We start from the raw sequence: 26,269 nt of genomic DNA on the forward strand, positions 1-26,269 counted from the left end.
TGCTTTACTCAGTATCAGGTTCCAGCATGTTTTTCACCTATACTTTAACATTTGGGAACTGGGTGTGTTAAGTATATTTTGGGGCCTGTACTTTTAGACTAAGTGAACTTCAATAGAATGACTCAATACCTGTCAATATTTTATTAGCCAGGAGTCAGGAGTTGGGGAGTGTAAGCCAGCAGTGACTGGATATTGGAGCTTCTGAAGGAGTTTTTTCTAATAAACTCTGGGGCAAGAGTCCTTCTTCCGTTGTGGGTACAATTCTGTGGGCTTCTGCCTGTGAATAGTTAAAACACCGTGGGTATTCAGTGTGTATTCAAGCATGGGAAGCTACCTGCGTTATTTTGGAACTCATCTTTGTTTGCATCTGTAGCACGGGGAAGCAGAGAGAGGTTTGATGAACAGAGCAGCAGAGAATGAGGTTCCCTTTCGAGTGGCAAAGAAAAGCACAAGTGATCCCAGCTCTAGTTCTGGTTACTGATTTTCAGCATGGTAGTATTGGCACACACAGTGGTAAAGGACCAGTGTTTGGGGTTTTAAAAAAAGGCATAGCATATTTTTGAATTTGCTTCACTCAATCCCTGAGCCATTTCTTCATGTGTTTGTTGATGTGTTGAAGCCTCATTGAGCGTAATACGTGTTAGCACAGCACTGGGTACTGGGCATGGGCACAGCATTGGCTGCCAAGGAGAAAGGGAGAAATCAACAATCCAAAGGGAGAAACCAACCACAAAAAACACGGGGGAAAAAAAAGCACTTGCAAAATTTGCTTCTGATTCCAGACACAGTTCATATTTAAGCTGAAAAATACCTCAGAAGAGGGTATGTCTGGTGTTATTTGTAACTGCTTTATTTATTTTTTAATTTTTTGGTCGTGCCACAAGGCTTGTGGGATCTTAGTTCCCCGACCAGGGGTCACACCCGTGACCCCTGCAGTGGAAGCTCGGAGTCCTAACCACTGGACCTCCAGGGAATTCATTTTTAACTGCTTTAGAGGGAAAGGCTAGTTAAGGTTCAAAAGCTTTAAAAGTTGCTGCATGTGCTTGGAAACATTTTATGGCTAGGCATAGGAGCAGATGGACTGTCCCACTGCCCACGTGGTATAGTTCTAAGACTGCTATAAAGCCCTCCCTCTTCCCCAGATGTCCCTACCACGGTACCTAACGTTATTCTTCTTTTTAGTTAAGTCTTCAAAGACTTGTATTAAAATGCAAACACTTTGAGGAGGGGAACCCTAACAGTAGTTTCGTAGTCTAATATTTTAATAATCTTCTTACGGAAGTAAACCCATTTTGGCTAAGTGCTACATCTAGTATTGCAGGTAGTTTTTGAAGGGTACCTGAGGGAAGAAATTACAGAGCTCAAGGTGTGAACCTTGGCTTGCTGTACAGTTTTAAGAACTCATCACATGGAATGTATTGAATATCTTATATATGCAGGACACACCCTGCGAATAGAAATCTGATCCCTCTGAGAGGGATTCTAAGAGACAAAAGACACAGTATCTGGCTATAAAGAGACTATATTCTCTTAGGAAAAATAATGCTTCCATATATGAATATCTGATCACATGATAATAAATAGTACCAGGCAGAGAGCAAATCCCAATCCCAAGGTACCAATAAAATGTGCAGTAAGACTTGAGACAAGGAGACCCACTTCCAGCTGAGCTGATAGGTGACCAGCATCACAAGGGAGGTGAGATTTGGACTGGGCTTGGAGGTGATAGTGAGGATTTGGGTCAAGAGAGTAGAGCAAACGCTTGAGGGAAGGGCTGGGGATAGGTTGGGGGAGACAGCAAAGAGGGACAGTGAGTCATGTTTGGCATGAGGGTCAACAGGAAGGCGGAGTGGGAGGGTACAGTGGGGCAGATGGTGGAGCGTCTCCAATTCCTTCCTGAGGAGTTCAGACTTCAGCTTCATTCCACAGGCCTTGAGGATCCAGGAAAGGTAACGAGCAGAAGAGGGACATGATCAAAGTTCTGTTTTAGACCATCCCATTTTAGAGGTGGAATGCTGAATGGATTAGAGAAGTGGAACTTTGGTGTCAGGAGGTCGGATATGAGGCTAGTACAGATGACAGAAATAAAGGAGGAATCAGTAGGGGTGGAAAGGAAGTGACAGATGTGAGAGTAACTGGGAAGGAAGAAATCGCCCAGACTTCACTCCAGTCCTCTTGCCATAAACCACTGCTTTACTCATGTGAGAAATCAGAGGCAGTAGAGCCCAGCCATTACAATGATTGTCTTTGGAGTCAGGGTCAGACACATCTGGTGCAAATCCCTAGCTCTTTCACTAACTTAAGCTCTCCAAGCCTCCGTTTTCTCGCTAGTAAAATGGGGAGAAGGATACATACCTCACAGGGATGTTGCAAAGATCAACTGAGAATAAGATGGTTGCTGTATTGATGGTTGTGAGTTAAAAGACAGGCAAACAAAACATTGATGCATTCCTCAAGAGAAGCAAAGCCGGAGCTTAATTGAGGAAGTAACTATATTTTCAGAGACAGTGTGAGGCATAAGACTCTTGTTTTATTTTTTTCTAGTAAGCAGACTTGTGAACTGTACTTAACCAAGTATCTCACCCTCATCCCATTTCCCGCCAATCCCAACCACAAGGTAACCCAGTGAATACTGTATGTTTCTGGTGTTTGATCGCGTGCTCTGAATACCTCATTTCTTCTTTTTGATTTCTGAATAGCAGGAACAAAGACATTTTGTTTAAAACCTAAATAATGCGCCTCATTGTAATTTGGCAAACAACATAGATATTTTTAAAAACCATGGCACCTGTGTGCTGCTGCCTTCCTTGGCACTGGCTCAGTTGGCCTTCAGTTATTCAGTCGTTCACCAGTTGTGTACCAGGCACTGTACAAGGCATCGTGGGGAATAGAAAAATGGTCAAGATACTCTTTAAGAATCTCCCAGTTTACTATGAGAGATAAGATATGTATGCACAGAATGAGGTTGCAGAGCAGACATGAAATCCACAGCTGCATGGATTTAGTTTAGTAGAGTTTAGTAGAGAGAGACTGGTTTCATCTCTGGGCAGGAGGGGACAACATGATATGCAGTGTGGACAGTCATGGGCCTGGTGGCTAGAGGCGCAGGAACTGGATTTCCAGGGAGCAGAGGGAGGAGAATGTAGAGACTCTGCTTGTCCTTTGTTCTTGGTGAGTGGGAAGGAGAAAGGAGGAAGATGACAGGAGAAGATGGCTGTTCCATGGAGGCCCCAACCATCAGCATTTGGCCCAGGTCCTCTCATTGTGTGACTGATTTATTTACTAAAGGAGATGATACAAAACACTGAGAAAACTGAACATGGCATCCGCTATAAGCTTCCTCATATCACTCACTGGCTTCTTAAAGTGACACTCAAGAGACATTACTTTCTAGTCCTGAGCTATTGGCTGTTTTTACTGTGAGTTCTATCAGTGACCAGGATTCTTTTCTCATATTGGCCGCTAGATAACTTGATTCAAGTTTGTGCTCACCTGTTTCAAGAACAGAGGCCTCCTGCCATGTGTTTTTCTATTAGCCTTAATTCTGGCTCCATTATAAGTTCCTCCTCTTGTTCCCTGCCCTTCCCCTCCCCATCCCTTTCCTCCCCCTTTCTCACAACCCTGCGGTCAGGCTGTATTCCATATACAGCTGCCTCATCTGCTGTAATTCCTTTCTGGAACAGTGAGGAAGGCAACAAAAGGGAGCATGGCTTCCTCAAGTGTTCAGCCTGTTCCTGGGACTACAAAAGTAGCAATCAACGTGCAGAGGGAAGGAAAGGAAATGAATTTGCAAGAACATCTAGTCCATAATTTTAGTGACAACTATCTTGGGCAAGGCTCTGTGGCCTTGGGGCAAAATGCTCCCCTCCCCCCCTCCAGTTCTTTAGCTTCGTGGTAAAAAGCCAGCACCTTCCGAGGTACTTCTTCCAAGTCCTTGACTCTGTGATGCCACTAGGAGAACTGGTGGAGTTTAACCAGGCACGGTGCTTTCAGCCAATAGTGACTTCCCCTCTTATGCCTGAGGCAGGGCCACTGGAGCAGGAAGTCTGAGTGGGTCGTTTTCCTCCCTCTTGGGAGCCACTATGACCCTCTTTGCCCTTCTTACTCAACAGCCAAGGAGTAGTTGTTCAGGAGGCAGCTGGCTCAACTCACTTTTCTCCATTCACCCTCCCTGCACTCTCACCCTAGGGCTGCCCTGTCCCTCCGGTAGGGAATCATGGTCTAGAGAATTCTCCTCTCCCTTCTAAGCCAGCTCCAGGCTTCTGACCTCCCACCATCTTCTGGATGCTCTGCTTGTCTTTACTCCTCTTGTATTCGAACGAGAACTCACCTGGCCAGCCTGTAGAGTTGGGTTGAAAGTTCCCAGTAAGTTGCCCCAATCCACCATCCTCCCGGCACAGCATCTCTTAGATCTGCTGTTTCTTCTGTTCTACTGCCCAATCACTTGTCTCACCTGCGTCTTTTCTTTAGCTATTTTCTACCCGAGTTAGAGTAAGCAGTGCCCTTCTGGTCCTGGCCTACGGAATCTCTAAAATGCTCTGGGGCCTTATTTCAGCAGGGATGTTCCCTTCTTGAGAACAACCGCTCACTGTTCTAGTCTGCATCTGATGTTAGGTCCTGACTTTGAGGTGAGTTTATTTGTACAGATTTAAACTGTGAACCTCCTGTGTGCCTGGTACCGTGATAAAAACTTCAAGGCTTCTTCTGATGGATGGTTTTCGTCTTGTCTCATGCCTGTTTTCATTTCTGTTCTCCCATTGCCTTTGCTTCGCTGCTTAATCATCTCTAGGCTCCAACTCCCTCTACCTTCCTGGCAGTTTGATTTTACAAACTTCCTCTCCTATCCTGCCTTAATAGCTTCTGGCTTCAGAGGCGTGATTTACGCTTCCTCAAAGGGTAAGTTTTTATTGGCTGAATTGTTTCTTTTGCAGTTCCAGCGTGGTAAATCCAGCTTCCACCATGATTGATACATCCCAGGAAAGCACAAGGAAGTCAGCTGTATCTCCAGCCAAGGTAGATTGAGCTCAGACTTTGAAAATCTCATTCGGGGAAGGAGTGCCATTTTTCTCATTTTTTCAAAGCACCGTGAAATAAAGAGAATTTCGTAGTACTTTTTTCCTACCAAACATAGATAATTTTTCTGTTTAATATAAGAAATCACTCTTGTGGTGGAAAATTTTATGAATATCATGTTACTGCATTGCTGAAGATGTTAGTGCATTCCATATCATGGAACCAACTTATTCCTATTCATGGCTTCCTGAATCTCTGTTAGAGGTCTGCTTGGGGGAGGGAATTGTCAATTTATGAAACAACAGATAGCAAATATTGATATTCAGTCTTACATTAATAAAAAAATGCTGGGGGGGAGGGATAAATTAGGAGTTAGGGGTTAACATATTCACACTAGTATATATAAAATAGATAACCAACAAGGACCTACTGTATAGCACAAGGAACTATACTTAATATTTTGTAATAACCTAAAGGAGAAAAGAATCTGAATAAAGAAATATATATATATGTATATGTATTATGTATAACTGAATCACGCTGCTCTACACCTGAAACTAACACAACATTGTAAATCAACTATACTTCAATTGAAAAATATTCTATTTACTGATACGCTTTTCTGTCATTAGAATTGATGATCATGATAGTGACTATGAACCACTTCAAGATACCTTGTCTTTTAAATCCTTATAGGAAAGGTCAGTTACAATTATATTTAGTACAGCTTTAATCTATCACAGTGAGTCTCATACAGTAGGAAGAGCATGGGTGGGAGTCTGCCCTAATTAGAGTCTCAGGTTTACCCCAACGTTGACCACCTCTTTGATATGTTCAGGCCCATGTTTTCTCACATCTGTAAAAATTTCACTTCTGTGAGATTTAGATTTGAATGCCTGGTTCTGGTTTAACTTTGGAGGACTCTGGAATTGAGTATACTTTATACAATTTTGTCCTGTGTTTTTTTTTTTTTTGGTATGGCATATATATGGTAATTCTTTGCTAACCAGATTAATTAAGACCATCATTTTTCAAACATGCCAGATAGAATTTACTGGATAAAACTACCAACTATTGGAGATAATAAGCATTTGCTGACACTGAGTTGCTGCTGTGACATTTAAAATGAGTTTAATAAACAATATTTTTCCCCAGCAAAGGAAGAATCCATTTAATAGCTCCATGCTGCCAGAAGATCACTTATCTCAACAAATCAAAAATGAGCAGTCAAAAAATGGAAGGGCTGGTTTCTTTCAGACTTCAAAAGAGGGTAAATATTATTTTTATGGGGTAGATATTTTTATCTTTGTTATCTATGGACTAAGGGAAATTCTCAGAGTTCCTTTAACCAAAATAGCTTTCAAGAGAAAGTGAAAAGTCCTGATGGTTTTCTTCTACTTTGCCCACTGGTTTCCTGCCTGAGGGAAGGAAGCAGAAATTTTAGAAACCGGAAGTTCATGCATTCCAGTCTTGGAGCTGACACTTGTGTGACCTCCATGTCTTGGGTCCCCCCCCCAGTGACCTGGGAAATTTTTTGACCAGAGGCATTCAGTCATTCATTTAACAGTCTTTATTGGATGTCTACCAGGTACAGACACAGTTCTCTGTTTAAAATGGAGAGTTTGCCTCAAGATAAAAAGACCACTTGACAATGTTACAATCCTCTAATCTGTAATTATCAGCCCAGTCTTCCAGGAGCATTTGATCAGATTTGTTGCTTAACTGATTGAAGTCTGCCTCTTAGGGAATTTTACCATTCTCACCATTAAGAAGAAACATTAGACAATTTAATCTCTTCAAAAGCAACTGTAAGAAGATTCCACAAGCATCAAAGATTGGACAAGGGGTAGAAAATTAACAAACAGTAGAGTTAGGAGTTTCAATTAGCCTGTTTTAATATTAGTGTATTTTTCTTCTCCATTGGATACACTTTAGGTAGCATAAAATGCTTTACAGAAAAGAAGTCACTGGAACATTACCTGTTTTTTTTAACTTTTTAACAAAATTAATTTTTGTTTTAGGTATTGAGATTTTAAAAAATTGAGCTCCCTTTTCTGGTTTCCATACGTGAATTTTTTTAAGTGACTTCTGTGTTTTTTCTTTACCCTCCTTGAGGAATTTTTAAAGTTTCTTTTTTAAAAAAAATTTTTATTGAGTATAAAATACCACAAACTATGTATGTATGTAAAGCACAGCAATCTTAAATTTAATGATGTTCATGCATGAATTTTTTAAGGCTTTTTAATTAGGTCTGTATTTATGCTTCATGCTTCATTGTCTTTAATACTTAGTGTTTTTGCTAAATGTAGATTAAGTTTATGATAGGTGTTTTAAATTACAGAGTTATTCTGCATTTGGTATATCATCTAATATGTTTTACTTTTCAGGTGAATTGTCAGAGTCCAAAGAAGAGTCATCTATCCTGGATATTTCAAGCCAAAAGTTAGAGAAAACAAAGCAGACTTTTCCAGGCCCTGAGAATGGGTCCCAAATCAAGGCTCCAATCCCCACAGCCAGGAAAATGATCTATAAATCGCATGACTTAAAGCAAGATGATAACCAGTCTTTTCCTAGACAAAGGACAGACTCCCTGAACACAAGAGGGGCTCCAAGAGGGATCCTGAAACGCAATTCCAGTTCCAGTAGCACAGACTCAGAAACTGTTCGTTTTCCTCAGAACGTTGAACCCAAAAGCAAAATTGTGTCACCTGGCCTAACCATCCATGAGAGAATTTCTGAGAAGGAGCATTCTTTAGAAGATGACTCCTCCTCAAACTCACTGGAGCCATTAAAGCACGTGAGATTCTCTGCAGTGAAGGATGAACTCCCACAGAGTCTGGGGCTAGTCCATGGCCGGGAAGTAGGAGAATTTAGTGTTTTAGAATCTGACAGATTGAAGAATGGAACAGAAGATGCAGGGGACATAGATGAGTTTTGCAATGATCCTAAGCCTTCCCAATACAGAAAGCCTTCGCTTTTTCAGCCATCAGCCTCAAGCCCAAGTACATCAAAAAATGAAATGCATCAGCCAACGACTTCTGGTTCCTTTCCAATGAATGAGCACCATTCTCCCAAAGAAGTTTTAACTACAAGAGCACAGTCCACCGAGAATTCACACACCATCAATGAACACAAAGCTAACTCATCAGAATTGTCAAGGCTTGAATCAAAATTGTCCAGAAGCCCTGCTGGTAAGAGATTCGTCACTACCAGGCTCTAAAAACTGAGCCAGTGGGCTTGGAATGGCCAGGCCAGCCAGCCAGCCTGGTAGAAACCCATTTTGCTTTCTAGGTATTCCCGCTAAAATTCAAGCGGATGCCACTGGGGAATGTTTATGCCTCTTAATGGGTTTACATGTTTTCCTCAATCACCAATAACTAAAAGAACCAGGATAGCACACTTTCCGGCACATTATGCTTAATCCAAAAAAAAAAAAAAATCATATCAATAATTTAACTAAACAAATTATAGCACTTTGAGTTAAATCAAGGTGTATATACAGAGTGAGAAATAAACATATGCTAATACCTTTGTACAGAGTAAATATATTATTACTCACCTAATGCAAATTTATCAATTACGATTTAACCAAACTTCGGTTTCTCTTTTAATTTCAGGAGAACCGTCACCTTCTTAGCCTCAAAGGATGGGAAACTAGACTTTAAATTCTTACTATGAAAAAGCCTCATACTTTGGCCTGCCCAGGGCCTCCATCCATTTGTTCTTAGACTTTAAATGCTCTGAAGGAACTTTCTCCTTCAGCTGGTGTGAGCTGAGAGGCAATGAGAGTACTGCTTTTTCCTGCTAACTAGCTGACTAGTCCTCTCTTGAAGGTCTTAGAACTCTCAGGGGATGCCTCAAACTGCTTTCCTATGCCTATATGATTACTTCACAATTCTTATGTTTTAAAACAGAAGCAATGGGAAAAATCATTTTGTGTACTCTCTCCCATCTTCACTAAGTCCTAAACTAACTCTATGATAATTTTTATAGTCAGGAAAATTCATAGTAGCAACAGTCAAGTTTCTAACTCATTTACTCTCCTCCTCCCTTATTAGTCGATACTAAGTTGACCCTGAGTCACTTTTGCTCAGCTGTACGCTTTCATACTTATTCAAATCAATCCACTTCTTAAAGGACAAAGCATTTCCATCACCCCTCTCCCTGGGTATTTTAAATCATTTGAACAGAAGAGAATATTTTTTTTAAAAAAATTAAAAATTAGCTTCTTCAAGATATAAAGGAACTCATTTTAAGGAAACTACTAAAGTTTGAATAAACATTAGCAAATAATTGGGTGATGGTTACTTAAATGTTTATCCAAAAGATGAAAAAAATTTCTTTGGTAATATTTTCCTTTGTTATAATCCATAGAAGAAAAATGGTAAACCTTTCCTGATTTTCAAAGTGCACCTGCTTTTCCACAGACTACCTTTATAATTTTGTATTAACTATTTATTTTTGCTTTCTGATTTTTAAATCTCAATCTCAGCTCACCGTGAAGTCTGGGGAGAAGCCGTCATCAGCTAAACCCATTTTGGTTGACAGACAGGCCTTCTGGTCTCAGAGCTTATATACAAAGTTCTGCTTACTCATTAATGCCCTGCTTTCCCCCCTGCTTACCACAGAAATATATACAAGTAAATAATGGAGCATAAGAAGAAAATCAGGACCAAAAAAGAATGGTAAACTCTAATTGTGTGAATTATAAGGGTTTGACTTGAGCTCTGAGCTTTAGGACAGTCATTATCACACTCGTTATATTATACTGGAAGAAAACAAAAGAATTTCTCAAAGGAAACAAAACATTATCTGGCATCAAATTTTTAAACTCTTCTTATTTTTAAGTAATATACTTTCATTTGAAAAGTGTAAAAACATTTGAAAAGAAGAAATGCATACAGAATAAAACAATTATCTGTGATATCACCCAGCAGTATCACTAATGTTTAATTGTAGGACCTTCCAATAATTTTCAGGCATGGATATAATTTAAATTATGTTTATACTGTCCAGACTGCTTTTTTTTTCACTGTGTAGTACAAGCATTCTTTTCATTATTAGTCTTCTGTTAAACAGACTAACAAAGAATTCTTAAAGATTTCTCAAAGGAACTTTATCATTACTGACATATATTTAATAGTATAATGTGTAGTTACGAAAGGAAACCAATATCCACTACGTGCCAATTATTGTATAAGCCTTTGTTGTTTTAGCATTTAGCCAGAGTTGATGATTAAAATCAAAGAGATAATTTTATTAACTGACATCTCCTCTGGTGCATTTCAGATGTAGCTAATGTCATAAAAATTCAGCTCACATAATTTTCAAGAACATGTATTGTGTAGCTTAGCATTTATAAGGAAGAGCAAGAAATGCTGAAACACCTTTAGTCTTAACTAAAGGGAAAGAATGCCTGAGTTCCCTCATCTACATGTGCCATGTGCCCTGTGAATAAGGCTCAGAAAGGTCTCTCCCTACTTTTTCTTTTTTCTTTTTTTTTTTTAACATCTTTATTGGAGTATAATTTCTCCCTACTTTCTTGGTAGACCAGAAAGAATTTAAGTGTCCTTCCCTAGCCTCCTAGCCGTTGGTTGGCAAACATCAGGGAACAGGTAGAAATCCCATTCTCCATCAGTCCTCATTTTACTTTGTCTCACAGAGACTATCTCCAGCTTACAGATTGTAGAAGGGAAATAGGGGATCATGGGGGAGCCTCTTGAGACCATGGTCCTCAAACTGAAGTATGCAAAACAACTACTGGGATAGCTGGTAGGAAAGATTCCTGGGCCTCATCTTCAGAGATTCTGGTTCAGTATACCAGGAGTAAGGCCCTTGGATGCAAATATCCTTCTTGTGCCATTCTGATGTTTTGGAGGGAGCTCCTTGTTTAATCTTCCTTGAACGTTGTTTTTCTAACTTCTGAAATCTCCTAAGTCTGTGTTTCTCGAACTTGAGTATAAGCCCTCTCTAGGGTTTATGAGTGGGCCAATAGATAGGTGGCGTCATAAAATCAACATGATGTATCTTCCTGGAGTGTCTATTTTATGCAAAGCTTTGAGAGAAATTAATGTTTAAAATGTAACACAGGTCAGAATACAAAATCTACTTGATTTTTTAGAATAAAACAGACACTTGAAAGAAATTCCCCAATTCGGCTTACATCCCATACTTCCAGGGGCCTATGTTTACCTTCCTTTACTGTTATAGGGCATCTTTGGTAGAATATCTTATTTAGGATGGTTTACATTATAACTCCAGATAAATGCTGATATAAACAGCTAATGGTGTAGAAAATGTAAACACAAAGTGCCTTTTTAAAAGATAATGTGAGTGATTGAATAATAATTCTTTAAGCATTCTCTTTTCTTATTTAGAAAAGCATTTCTGTGTTGCAGATGAACTGTCTCACGTTGAGCCTGAGTCATCTCAGGTGCCAGATCTCAGTTCTAGAGACCATCAGCAAGGTAAGCCCCCTCTTCTCAAGTCCCTAAAAGCTAAGACGTCCTCATGCTCTGGTCCACATGCCACTGAGATAAGGAAGACAACCGATGATTCCATATCTAAAGTCCTAGACTGGTTTAACCGAAGTTCTCATTCAGATGACAAGAAATCATCTCTCGAATATTCCCAAGAAATAGAGCCCAAAGAAAAAACAGACTCAAAGTCACGGATTGCTGTTGCCTTGGTGACAGGTGATAGCAGTCAAAAAGAAAATGACTCAAAGGCTCTGTTATCCACCAAAGTTGAATTGACACCTGTGGGATCTGATTCAACATTCCAGGTAGAGGAAAATATGCCTTTTGGAAATGGCAAAAATGTGAATATCAAACCCCAATCTATTAATTTGTCCCCACAAGGCAAGGAAAGTCCAGGCATACTGCAACCATTTGAAATCTCCAGTCCAAATCAAGAGAGTAAAACTGTGGACTATAGCCAAGGTTCAAAAAACGTAGGAGAAGGAATTGGGGTACTTCCTCCAACCAATAACTACTCCTACAGTGTTTGCAAAGGATCTCATGCAGAAGATCAAGTTCCATGCAACACTAAGGATGTTGACAGTTTAGGTGAAGAAGAGCCCAAGCTTTGTGTTTATGAAAAAAATAGAAGAAAGTCAGAAGTGAATTTTGACTCTTCAACAGTTACCGAACAATGGAGTTTGAAAGACAACGTGAAGGCAGAGAGAGAGAGCAAAGGAAGAGATAGTTACATCCTAAAAGCTTCTTCAGAATCAGAGACCGTTGAGTCACCCCCTGAGGCTACCAACAATAAATCTCCTTGGAAGGAGCATAAGGTCCAACTACAAGAAGCAGGTGAGGTTCCCCAAAACCAAGTGCAAAGAGAGAAATACAAAAGAGTGAGTGACAGAATATCCTTTTGGGAAGGTGAGAAAGCTACTGCTAACTTAACTCATAAAGAACCGACATCTTCATTTTGTCAGGAACGACTTTCTGCTAAAGCATATCAGCCTGTGAAGTCCATGGACAGTTTATCTACAGGCTGTAGTAAATATAATAATCAAGTCACTGCCAAACAAGTGGTCCTAGATAAGGATGGTCAAGCAGCCCATCTCTGCCATTTTTATTCCTCAAATAAAACTAAAGAGACCAGGCCCCAAATATCAGGTCCGTCCAAAAATGATCCTTCAGCTGGCCAACCAGGTAAAGTGTCTCTGTTTCAGAGTAAGACAACTGAGCCTATAAGAAGATTACCAGTGACAGACAGTTTGCATTGTGAAAAGGACATTACTTTTCCACCACTGCAACTTCCTTCAAATGTTGGGAGTGAAATACATACCTCTTTGGAGAAAGACAGATCTCTGATTGGTGAATGGAATCCCAACTTTAAAGTTATATCCCTAAAAGAAAGAATGGATGAACCCAATACAGAACAGGTCTATAATCACTCTCAATTTGAGAATTTGAGAAAGTTTTGGGGCTTAGGAGCCAATCCAAACAGTCAAGATAATATTGAGAAGAATACTACCACAAGCCAAAAAAATTCTGTGCCTTTTAATAGCCAGAAACGCGAAGAATTCAGTGACATTAAATCATCAGGAAAAAATACCCATGAAAGAGAGATGCTTCTAAGCCAGAAAAGAGTTCCAGAAAGAGAGGAAATAGAGAAATTAAATTCAAAGGGCACACTCCAGGTGTTACCAAATGAAACCACATTTCCATTGAGACCACCCAGAAAGTCCACTCATCAGTTGCCAGGATATGAGTCATCAAAGGAAAACATGGGAAAAAATACAGAAGGGTTTGTTACTCCAGTGTTCAAGGAAGAAAAGGATTACTCTGACCGAGAGATTCAAGAGATTCAAGAATCCCTCGTGAAAACAAGTGTTTTCTCTAAAGACTACAGAGACGCGTTTAGTGACAGCTTACAGAAGCTGCTTTCAGAAGCCTCATCACCAGTCATCCAGCCCTGTGGTGGAAAAGTTCATAAAAAACAAGCGCTTGGACCAGGTATTTCTGAAAATAGGACATGGCCTCGAAAGACAGACTTTGCTGATACCGAGGAAGAAGCCAAAAGACCTAAGGAGATCGTTAATGAGCATATAGACAAAACAGTAGCTCCTCCAAAGGTCAATTCGAACACTTTGACTGCTAGTCTAGACAGACTCCTGAAGGAAGCCACTGGACCTCCACCCTCTCCCTCGCAAACCAAATGTGAACCAGCAACCACTAGGATCGACTCTGAGTCTGAAGAGAGTAGAGTTTATGAAAAAGGGATAGAATGGAGTCAGAACACATCAGCCTGTCAGAGAGAGATACTAGCTTCTTTTCCAGAGGCAGGAACTTTGGGAAATTCAGCTCTCTCCCAGAAAGCTCAAAGCGGTGAGTGCCAGCTAAACACGGAGAACTTGTTTCAGATGGCTGCAGAAGGTTCTTACCCATTGGATCAACCTTCCTATCACCACAGAAAGGGTTCTTCTGGGGATGTGGCCAACACTCCCCAAGGTGTGCCTTCTTCTAAGGATGCTCATCTTGTTCCTCAGAATAAGGCACTACCTTCTCAAAGGGAATTTCTGAGACTGTAGAAAAAGTTCTTCTTCTACCCAAACCTGCACTGAATGATGTAAAGTCTGTATTACAAAAGCTACTTAGAGAAGCTTTGTTGACTTATCCAGTTGGGAGGGAAGTAGTTTCTGGAGAAGTAAAAGCAGAATTTCCTGAAGGCGTGCAGGTAGAAGGTAGCCCCTCAAATTCTCTGGGAGTTATCCCATCACAGACTGCAATGGACAGCATAGTTCCAGACAGAAAGGATTTGTATTCCTTCAGTGTAGTTCCTGATAAAACTCATAAAGTTGGATCTTATTTAGCTGCCCAAATGCCTCCATCAGAACAAACCCTTAGCTCATCTGCTTCTACTGTTGCTCAGGATGGCAAAGCGTTATCTCAGGAAGTGACAGAAACTGTGAGGGAAACAATTATTCAACCTAAATCAGAGCTCCTTGAATTCAGTGCTGTTTTAGAAAAACTACTGAAGGAAACAATTGAAACCCCCTGCTCAAAATATGACAGTGATACAGGGACTCTTTATTCATCAAAGTTAATAGGTAGTACTGAGGTGCCCAGGCAGGCTGCTTCTGAATTCCATCCTAAGGAAATAAAAGAAACAGTAGAAAAGCCCGAGGCTCCATCAATTACTGGGAGTGCTTTTGGGATTGGCTTTGAGAAACTCCTTAAAGAATCATCTAACGGTCCTTCTTATCAGCTCCAAGTGTCAGTGAAGGAAGAAACTCCTGAGAAGGAGCCTTCACAGTCAAAGCAGGCCAGGTTCTTGGGGAAAGTGCCCTCTTTTTACTGGACAGCCTCAAAGGCCTCGGAAATGAAACTTAAGAGTAATGTTTTCAAATCTCAAGTCAGGCAACGTGATAAAGTGTTGGGAAGAGACAAAGCTGGCTGATTTACCAATAGATCTCTGTGGTTTTGAAAGTGGGGTTGAGATCCCTGGAACCTCACAACTTTCTGTGGACCATGAAATAGGGACCACTGAAACTAAAACCCCCAGAGGACAGGAATTATGAAAGTGAGGTTGCAGTAGTTTGAGACGGGGCTTTTCAGGAGCTTGGTTTCAAAGAGGCTCCTGAAGCAATGAACGTGCCCAGAAATAGGCAACCCATTCCTCTCCTGACAAAGAAAACTCTACAAAAATAAGTAAAGTTGAATTGATTCTGGCATCACCATATAAGAGACAAGAGAAAAAGGAAGAAAAAGAAGGTTTCTCTGACTCTGATATTTCAGATGGAAACATCAGTTCTAAGGCAGAAAGCTGCAGAAATACCTCCAGCGAGCATTTTGAAGTTTTTAACTGATTGGTTAATGAGTTGATTTATGTAATGCTGACATAAACGATGGTGTCGTTTTTAGAATTGGGATGAATTTGACAATCCCAAATAGTACTAAATTCTTCTTTGTACTTCAGTTCTCCCTAGATTTTCTTAATAAAAAACTACATTTCCTTTTATCTTCTTTAATCAAATGAGTTACCTAGAGATAGCTTTACCCATCAGGCAGTGTTTCAGAATCTGACTTTATTCTCACTGATCAGTGATAGAATTTTTAGGTTTCAAAAATATTTTTTAAAGAACTTTTGGGGTTTAGAGAGTACCTCTAAAACATCCAAGTGTGCTTTTCTCTTGGAGCTAATTAGAATTTCCTAATTGGCAGTCCATACAGGAGTCTCTAGTAAGATTTGTGGCAAGAAACTCCCATATTGGTCACACATTTCCCTTTTAAGAACAGTAGTTTACCACATTAGTGGCTAAGTACCAGGAACAAAGTGCAAGGCTGGAAGTTTCCCTGAGATACCTTGGGCTGTGGTGTTTCTGTTGCCACTCTCTCCCTCTTGTTTGCAATTATCTGCAGGATCCTCCCCTTCTAGGGTATGCCTCAGTCTGACGACCTCACCTGATTCTACCTATAAGGGCATTGCCTGGCCTGCTGCATTTCTTTGGCTCCAGCCTTAGCTAAGTGGATGGAGATCTTAATCAATTACCATATTCACCTAAGTGGACTTGGGCTTCTGGTTTCAGCCAGGCTATAAAAGATAGGGCTTGTCTCAGTTTGCTATTCTGAGCAACCTGGCTATTTTGGGAGAGAAACCCAGGAACAAATAGGGATTAGAAGTTAGCTGATGAGAATGATGAAATGATAAAGGATGCTCTCTGGCTGGAACATTTTAACCAAAATTGCATAACGACTAATGTTGATCACCTTCCTTAGTAGAAAATTAATAGAATTTGTCATTTTCTGGCTCCCTTCAGTCTCAATGAGAACAAATGAGCTTTACTGAGTGGCTGATTGGTGAGGTTTGGGCTCCTTTGCAAGTAGCTGTAGCGCCTATTATTGAAAAGTGACCAAAGAATCCACCTTTAATCTAATCAAGCTGAAGCCCCTTTAACATTTATAACTGGTGAGAAAAGGAAAATGAAATACCCGTCTCTCAAACCAGACATATGCAAGAGTGTTAAGGCAACATCTTAAACTTGTTGAAGTAGACTTTTACTAAGCTACCCCATGAGTTACTGGGCCAAATTGACCTATAGGAGGTGAAGGGCTTGTAAATTTGCACTTACTTTACAGACTATTGCTTAATGTATATGGCTGTGTCTAAGTATACCGGCGTAACTGATTGAACAGCAGAAAAGCCTATCTAAAAAAGAAATAATCAATATAAATAACCACCCAGACAGACAGAGCCCAGAGAAGATATTTTAAAATTATAAGCCAAGTAGGAGGTATAACATAGTACATAGTTTTGTATCTTCTAACCTAAATTATTATTTTTTAAATAAATGGGTGGGGGTGGAGTGAGAGTAGGGAAGAATCTGACAACAAGGCACCATAACTTTGATGAGCAGCCTAACATGTTTGACTTGTGGCTGAGCTCTTAACCAACCAATACCTCAGTATGTTCCTTTAAAAGGGGGGAGGGAATGCTGGGAGATCGTGCACATGATTAGTACACTAAAGCATATTAAAGTCACTAAGAAGGTCTGCAGTAAGAAACCATTTAAGTTTGAACACAGAGCGTCCCAAATCTAATTCATCTTAGGATCCATTTACTGGAGAATGCCTATTAACATTGGGCAGAACTGGGATGCATTTCAGGAAAGTATTGTCTAGAGAAGTAGTTCTCAAATTCATCGACTCATTAATGGAATCATTCGTTGATTTAGCAAACATTTTCGAAGTGCCTGTTGCCAGCCACTGTTCTAGTCACTGAGACTACAACAGTGATGAATGAGAGTACTCAGACCAGGGCTTATCCATGATGGAGTTTCCACTGTCAAAATGGAACAATTAAGGACTATCTAGAGAAAAACTTTTATAAAATTAGATGTATTTAAAGAACTGTTCTTATTTTCCGGTTATGTGCTTTTTCTTCCTTTTTTTTTTTTTCCCTTGTGGTCCTAAAATGCCTTTCCTTTTATAAAATAAAGGCATTAGTAGATAATAGAGACCTCCCCCCCCCACACACAAATGCCTTAGTAAAATAAAAAGTTGACTACCTCATGTCATTACCCAACATTTTGTTGGAAATTTCACCAGTTCATGAAACCCAAAAAGCCTACATTTGTTGATCTGGAGAATTCACCCATCTGTGTACCCAATTATACACAGATGTTAAAACATCTGAATCCTGCCTTCTATGGTTTTCAGCTAATTATTTTAATGCTCCTAAAACCATTTTGTGGCTGTCTTCAAAAGCTAGAAGTGAAGGGGAAAGATTCAAAGTCTGGCACAGAACAAATCATGTGCCTAAAATAGAGGTGTAAAAGACTAAGAGAGCACATTTCTATTAATGTGGGAATCTTGTTAATCTTGTTTCTGTATCATTTATGCTTACAAATATTTCTTGACCAGGAAAGTTATTTAAAGAATATACTAATATTCTTTAGTGGAGAAATTTTATTTTCTTCTGTTGGAGTGCTTCATAGAGTGAATAAAAGTATAGAGGCTTATGGCATAATGCCTCCTTTCAACCTACCATTTCAGTGTCCATTGATTATTAAGAGTTTGGTTGTTTTCTTTTTTCTTTTGTGCAGTATTCATCGGTTTTGTCTTGCAACAGGTTCAGAAGAAGAACCCAGTCCTGTTTTGAAAACTTTGGAAAGGAGTGCTGCTAGGAAAATGCCTTCCAAAAGTCTAGAAGATATTGCATCAGATTCATCAAGTGAGAATAAAGTTTGCCCCACTGTTCATGCCCCCATCTCAGCTTAAAAATGCGTATGTGCTCTTCTGTGGCCTCACTGCATGCTGTTGTGCACTGAAAACCCTAAAGGGGGGTTAACAGATGAGAATAACTTTTCCCAAGTGAGCTGAAGAGGCTCAGCCTAAAGTGGCTGGAACTTTGCTTTTAAAATAACGCGTGAGGTTTGGTTACTAGAATACTAGGTTTCCTTGAAGAATCCCAGTTTGAGTGTTTATTCAAGTACAGTGAATTTTAAAAGAATGTGGTAGCTAGTGGTTCTAGTGGTAATAGCTAACATTGATTGAACACTGTGTGCCAGGACTTGGCTAAGTGTTTTACATGCATTTTCCCATTTAACTGGCATAGGCAACCCTGTGAGGGACAAATTGTTACTCCCATTTTACAGATGAGGAAAGTGAAGTTCACAGAGGTAAAGTAGTTTGCTTCCTATCATACAGCAGAGCTGGGACTCAAAATCAACAGGCTATTAACAAGAGCATTTATGAAGAGACCATGTTACATATGACAGTGTTGGATGTCTGATGAATTTTTGCATGATATAGAGATGAATTAGTCCCTGGCTTCAAGGACTTTGCTTTCTCTTTTATCCCTTTTCATGCATTTCTTTTGGATAGTGGAATTATAAGCCCAAAGGCTATCTGACATGCAACACTTCAGGCACACTATTCCCCACTGGCTGCTGCTTTAACTGGTGAAGGATTTCTAGAGTACTAACATACAGCATAATGTATATAGGGACTTAGAGATTGTGACTTCTTGGGGTTTTGTTCTTAATATTTTTAAGCTAAAATGCACCCCTGGGATTATAGATGGTCATGCGAAAACTTAGTGCAAGTTAACCACTGCCAAACTCATATGATTAAAATTGACCATTGTCATGTTGAGAATATTTTTACGCATCTGCAATTGAGACTGAAAACTCAGATTTTAAAAAAGAAAAAACTACGCCACTAAACAATTCTTAAAATTCAGAGATTTTCAGGGCTCTGGGGGCAATAGAGTCCCAGTTTGGAATGCAGTCCTCACCCTACCAAAGATCTTGGAATCTCAGGGTTGGAAGGGACCTTGAAGGTCACCCATTCCAAACTCCCCCCAGTGCAGGAATTCCCTCTAAAGCCCCCTTAACAGGTGGCCAACCCCCCACATCCGCCTGAATGCTTCCAGAGAAGGCGAGTCCAGTCCTTTGTTGGACAGCCCTGATTGTTCTTCCTGATGTTAGTGATGGGCCCTGAGGGGAAAAAAAAAACCCCAAAACTCAGCAACAATTGTCCAGTTTGGCAGACCTCTTGCCTGAGAAGCATGTGGCTATTTCCATGGTGCAGCTCTAAAGTACTCAGGAATGCGCAGAGTTAAAATAAAAAACACCATCAGCTGACGGGTATTCCTGCATGCTCCTTTCCAAATACCGATACCCACTCTCACACGAGCCTGCCAAGATTCCACTTAGCAGCTGGTCCCCAGTTACATCTCTTCAGTTGACTTCCCAAGCAAGGCTCCCAGAGGCATACACAAATGATGATGCACGCACAGAAATATTTGTTAATGACCATGGGTTTGAGAAGGTGTTAGTCATGGCTAGCATCTTACCCTTTCCAGAAGAATAAAGAGGCTGTTGCAGCCCTGTGCTTTCTCCTGCTGCCAGCCGATTGCTTGCTCTGAGCTAACCCTCTAACCCTTGGGAGTCCGTGTGCAGCAGTGTGCTGATGTAAGCTGCATCGGGGCTGAAATGGGAGCTCCCGCTATGGCACTGGCTCAACTAGCTAATCTAAAGGGAAAGTATTTTGGGGAAGACATCTTGGTTGCACCCCTCACCGCATCTTGACTAATTGCTTCCAACTCCGGGGGCTTCCAGGGACAATCTCACTGTTCTTTCTCGGCAAGGGTCAGTCGTTTTAACCATTTGTTAATTTCTCCTGCACAGATCAAGCAAAAGTAGATAATCTGCCAGAAGAATTAGTGCGTAGTGCTGAAGATGGTAAATATCTTTATGTATTTGCATGTCTGTCTGTGTATTAGGTTCTGGGATGGTTTGGGCAGTCACCGGGATGCAGCTGTTAGAGAAATAGAAGAACGTCATTTGCTGCTATGTGATGAATTGTGCCTAGGTTATTATAAAATGGTTCTGACTTGGTGCATTTAATACTGCTTGTATTCTTAAGGTTTCTGCTGGTGATACTGTTGTGAGGATCTCATCAGAGACCCTTGGGAAGCGAGGGTTTCTAAAAATAGCAAATTGTATTTCTATGGGTATGAACAGATTTTTGCTACTCTGACTTGCAAAACTCCTTGTGAAGGCAGGGAGAGTGGAGTGGGTTCCTGGGTTAAGTTATTCCTATATTTGATTCTCAAGTCTCAGCATTTAGATCTCTCTAGGTGTAACTGGTAAAGATTTAAGGTCAAAGGAAAGGGTCCCAGAACAAGAGTGGGGATCCTGCCTCTTCTCAAGTAAATAACTAAGTATAGACCAAGGGTGAAATTAACTGATTCTGAATTTTTAGGAGCCAGGAGGTCTTGCAGCTTGTCAATGGATCAGGTGTTACTTGGTTCAGTTATAAAATGAATAGGGTAATAGTGGTGGGAGGGATGGAAATGAGTCTGATTTTTATGGTTCAGCATTTATGCAAACATAAATATAATTTATACTTGTATGCTAGAATTTTGTTTTCTAAGTTGCCTGCACTATAATGATAAAAATGTATATTAACTGAGCTTTTTCATGTAAAATGCAGCAACAGAGCTCTTCAAAGGTCATTCCTTACTTTTATGTAATCGTTTTGTCGTTCTCATTTTATGTTTACAACCACCTCACTGAAGTAGGTGGGGCAGTGATTTTTATCTTCATTTTACAGAGAAAAGCTCAGAGAAATTAGGTGATCTGTCTAAGCTCTTGTAGCTAGTCAGTCAGTGGGAGGGTGGGGACGGGCATCTCAGCTTCACCACTCCTAGTACAGTGTTCGTTCCATTTTCCATGCTGTGGCTTATTGAGTGAGAGGAAAGACACTGCACATCTCCTGTGCTGGATGTTGGATATTTACTTGAACAGGAGACCTCAAAGAGGCTAATGAAGAATTGCACTGGGGAATGGAGGAAAGCAAGCTGAAAAACTGTCAGATGTATTCTGCAGTCTTAGTAGTGAAACTGACATTTGAGCTTTATTTTCGTGTCTCTTTCATCTTTCTGTTAAAATGGTATTTATTCTCAATGTTGCTCTTCTGAGTAGATCAAAAAGCAGATCAGGAACCAGATACAAATGAATGCATTCCAGGAAGTGAGTAGCAGGATCTTTCTCACAAATGACTGAATGTTGCCGCTCTACATGGTGTTAAATGTGCTGAAATAACTAACCCCATTAATGTAGCATTTATTATTATACTAAACTCTTGCAGCTTACAAAACTATTTCATTCTGACAAGGGTTTTATTAAAAATATTTTACTACTATCTGTGTTGAAAGATTAATTCATGATTCCACTGAGGGATAGTTATATATATTTAGAATTTTTATGTATACATATGTATATGTATTATATATACACACGTTATTGCTCAGTACTGTTATACTTTTGCCAGTCTCTCTGCTTTTTGAATCTTTACTTAAAATGAAGTTGGCACCTTCTAATATCACTTGGCTTTTATGTTGCAGTATGGTCTGGAGTACTGGATCTCTTATGGCCTTTACGCAAGGCTATAGACATGAAGCAATTTATAATGTATCTGGACCTAAGAAAGAACTGTACTTTGACGATTAGTATGTAGTATGGTCATATATGCCTCTCTACATTATCTATAGGAGCAAATTTTATAATGCGCAGGGTTTAAGCTCTGAGGTTCAAAACTAAACTCTAGTATAGTTCATATGAAGCAAGTGAACATCTGAATCTCAAGTCGTAAATGTGTGTGACAACATAGTTGGATCTAGGGGGTATTATGCTAAGTGAAATAAGTCAGAGAAAGACAAATACCATATGATCTCACTTATATGTGGAATCTAAACAAAACAAAACAAAACGCAAACTCAAAGATATAGAGAACAAACGGATGGTTGCTGGGGGGCATGGTGGGTGGGAAAAGGTTAAGTTTATTTTATAACTTAACCTTAAAAGGTTAAGTTATAAAATAAAAAAGCTGTGGGGATGTAATATACAGCGTAAGGAATATGGCCAATAATATCGTAATAACTTTGGGGACAGATGATTGCTAGACTTATGGTGATTATTTTATATGCAAATGTCAAGTTATTAATTAGTACACAACATAATATTGTATGTGGTAGCTAATATGCATCAACTAATTAATATCCACCATGAAGAAAAGATAATGATTATTTACCATTTTCTGTTCAATCTTAAGACTGCTGTTCTTAACTGTGACTATTGTCTTGAGTACAAATAGTGCATTAAAAAGGTGTTTGTGGAGGCTAGCAAAGCATGCAGATATGCATGTGTGTCTTCTTGACGTCCCTGTTTGAGGTGGTTTCATAATCCTAGGCACTGGAGGGTTGAAGATAATGATACACACACCTGCCCTCAGGAGTCCACATAATTTTTAATAACAGTTTCCCAACAGTCTTTGGATGTGCTGATGATTCTTAAAGAGAAGAGCAGCCAAAGGAAGGAGCCATTAGGTAGAGAAGTGCTGGTGCTTGAAAGCTGTGACATCTCATCCGAAATCTGAAACTTTGCTCATGAGGTTCTCCTGCCAGAGATGAAGGAGCTGAGCTTTGGCACATGACCTGACAAATTCTTAAGAACCACCTACGAAAGAAGTCAATCCAGGCTTCAGCCCTTGGTGTGTGTTCTCTGTCCGGCTGCTGCAGAGGAAACAAGACTTCTGTCCCTCAGGGGTGTTGGGTAAAGAGGCTTTTCCAGTTGCTTTTGAACTGGCAACTGAATACTTAAGTTTGGGCATCCTAGTTTATCTTTCTGTGTTTTGTTCAACATTTAACTTGAGGAGTGAAAACAAAACATAGGCATAGACAATGTATGCCTATATGTCTGTGTCTTCATATGTGACCTCCTAATTAGCTTAGTTATTGGTCAAGGGAAATAGGCTAATCGTGTGCTAAATTCTGGGTAAATTAATTTCTCTTTTTTGTGATATTTTCCAAGATGACTCTTAACGTCTGGGCTGGGGTTATTCCTTTTCTCTAGTAAAGAGTGTATTCTTACCACAAGACAAAATGAAATGCATGATCAAAACACAAATAACTAAAGCCCAATAAGTGTAAAACTGACTACATTTGAGTAACAGATATATACTTTTTACATACTCATTGGGCTACATTGGGCCCTTGTGGGATCTACTTTTATACTGCTTCAGTATAAGTCACCTGAATACACCCACACATGTGTTATTGTTTAATGGGAAGTAATTAAAGTAGGTCTCATCTTGTGAGACACCATGAATGTATTTTGATGCATTTGTGAGCCTAAAGCTAGGTGAGAACTATTATGTGAATGAGCAAATATTTAATATGTGTAGTTCAAGTTTCTGTATTCCTTCACTAGATTTCTTTTAACTAAAGATGAACTTAGCTAATGCTCAGGACTAAATTTGAGCCTTTTGAGTTATATGTAGAAATACAATTTGATTTTTATTTATCTGTTTTCCTAGTATCTCTTTCAATGAGAAAGTCAAGTCAGTATATTTATATCACATTGAAAAGATAATTTAAAGATTTCCTATCAGATAATGTTTATTTGTTTAGCAAATATTTACATAAGGCCTAATATGTGCCAGACACTGTTCTAAGTGCCTTGAAAAATATTAAGCCATTCAATATAGAAGCTCTGATTCACCATAAGAAAAGCTTAGACATTGTCATTCTTAGGCAAAGAAGAAGAAAGTTTTCTAACTAGAGTTACACAAACGAGGAAGCAAATTCATCATCTTATTGTGACTTCCACACACATACTTACTGTATCAGAAAGAAACCATATGCTACATTTTCATAGTAAATTCTTAGAGTATCTTAAATTGAACCATTCAAACTTGCCTTGGGATATCTCTATTGAAAACTCTCTGAATTGAAACGTATCTAAATAATTTCCATTTTCAAAAAATAATTCGTTTTGAAATTGTAGTCTTTCACGACTTTCTGAGGGCGAAACACTCTTACAGGTAATCCCAGCAATCACTAAAGAAACCAACCTCCTTTTAGACACTCAATAGCCAGAAAACTTTTATGATTGAATTGTGTGCAAAGATCCTTGCTATCTGATGAAATAGTTTTTCAGCCTGCAGCATGTTAAAAATGTAATATATCTCAAGGAGATGAACCAATAAAGTACAGACCTTGCGGTTCAAAGCTCTAATGTGAAAAAATATCAGTTAAAACCAATTCACATTGGTAGTAGGTTTCAGTATAATTCAAATCCAGTCCTGCAGTCCAGTAAACCTAGTGGTTTTTAAATTTTTGTTTTCTATTTGGTTCAACTCCTTGCTTAGTTCTCTCTCTATAACTGCATGTTGCTTACCTTGTGGTCCTGTGCATGTGAACTACTATTCCTTTAACCAATTTACAAAAACATCTCTGTTCATAGACGAAAGAAAAGTGTGTTTTCAACTTATGCCTTATGTTTGTCTGACAACTGTGAGGATAATTTTGAATGGAAATGCTACTGTTTAGTTTCCACAGTGCCTTCACAACCTGATAATCAGTTTTCCCACCCTGACAAACTCAAAAGGATGAGCAAGTCTGTTCCAGCATTTCTCCAAGATGAGGCAAGTTTGTCTTTTGTACCGTCCGAAAAATGGAACCAAATAGGTGGATTTGCTATGCCAAGGTTGGTGTATCTGTATTCAGCCATAGCAGAGACCGAAGAGGTCAGCAGGACCGACCTTCGCCTCGCATGTCAATAGAGGTAGTGTTGTTAGTCCTGGAACAAGGCAAGGCACATCTCATTTGACTCATACAGTAACTCTTATTGGTGGTGAAGTCAAAGTGCATAGATTTGGGAATGTGACTTTGGTTTCAAAGTGGGTACAAAATAAGAAATCCAGCAGAAAAATGTTGGCATGAGCTCCTCTGTAGTTTTAGAGTACAGTTGATTTGTGAAAGCTAAGTCTAGGTAGCATGACTAGCTTGAAAGCATATGTTAAAATAGTAAAGTAACAATGACATAGCAAACTTTAAGGATATCAACTGGGGGTAAGCACTTTACATACATTATCTCATTTAATCCTCCATTAACCCTGGGAGGTGGGCACCATCATTATCCCCAGATATTACAGATGAGAAAACTGAGAGTAAGAGAGGTAAGGTAACCTCACTCAGCTAGAAAGGGGTTAAACCAGCACTGGAGTACAGATCCGACCCCCATGCTATTAACTACTATACCTACTATCTCAAGTAAGAACATGACTATTACCTATTATTCATTTGGTACCTAGTAAGTACCAGGCACTTGATATTCGCTCTGATGTCTAACTCTCACAAACAGAGTGTGGTAGGTACAAATTTCTCCATTTTATAAAAGAAGAAAGAGCCTCACAGAGGTTAAATAACTTTCCCCAAATCCAACAGCTACTAAAAAGTAGATTTAGGATTTGAACTCAGATCCTGTGACTTAACTAAGATTCCATGTTCTTGCCACCAGCTAGTGAGGAGCCTGAGCTTTGAGGTTAGGCACTCCCAGTTCTGGCCATGCTACTAATTTGTTACGTGATTATGGACAATTTCCTTAGCTTCCCTGAGTGCTTTCCTAGTACCTACCTCATTAGATTGTGAGGGGTCAGTGAGATAGTGCAGGGAAAACACATAGCACAGTGCTGTCACAGAGTACCTTAATGTTAGCTGTTCCCATTTGCAGTTTTGGTCTGATTTTTAATGGCGAAATAAAAGCTTCATCCTTAAGTGTTCTCTTAGTAGATGGAATGTAAGGAAAGCTCTGGACAATATATAAATTACATCCCTTCTCCCCCACCGCCTGGGCACCGTTCTATCTACTCTTGAGCCTTAGATGAACTATAGTTGCAAGTATTCAGCCCCTGCATTTGCTTAAGAGCCCACATTACAGTTCCTTTGGAAAGAA

General features: G+C 39.6%; 1 protein-coding gene across 1 annotated transcript in view; it reads left to right on the top strand.

Moving 5' to 3' along the window:
* Positions 1-26,269, top strand: part of SYTL2 (synaptotagmin like 2) — a 99,600-nt gene that overhangs the window by 59,422 nt on the left and 13,909 nt on the right. The window contains 12 exon segments of the mRNA XM_069540924.1: positions 4,932-5,013; positions 6,169-6,283; positions 7,401-8,204; positions 11,412-14,039; positions 14,042-14,915; positions 14,917-15,018; positions 15,020-15,150; positions 15,153-15,308; positions 18,097-18,198; positions 20,159-20,212; positions 21,458-21,505; positions 24,865-24,959. Coding sequence (XP_069397025.1) covers positions 4,932-5,013; positions 6,169-6,283; positions 7,401-8,204; positions 11,412-14,039; positions 14,042-14,915; positions 14,917-15,018; positions 15,020-15,150; positions 15,153-15,308; positions 18,097-18,198; positions 20,159-20,212; positions 21,458-21,505; positions 24,865-24,959 — 5,191 coding nt within the window.

This window comes from Delphinus delphis, chromosome 8 (genome assembly GCF_949987515.2).
Source record: "Delphinus delphis chromosome 8, mDelDel1.2, whole genome shotgun sequence".
NCBI classification, from domain to species: domain Eukaryota; kingdom Metazoa; phylum Chordata; class Mammalia; order Artiodactyla; family Delphinidae; genus Delphinus; species Delphinus delphis.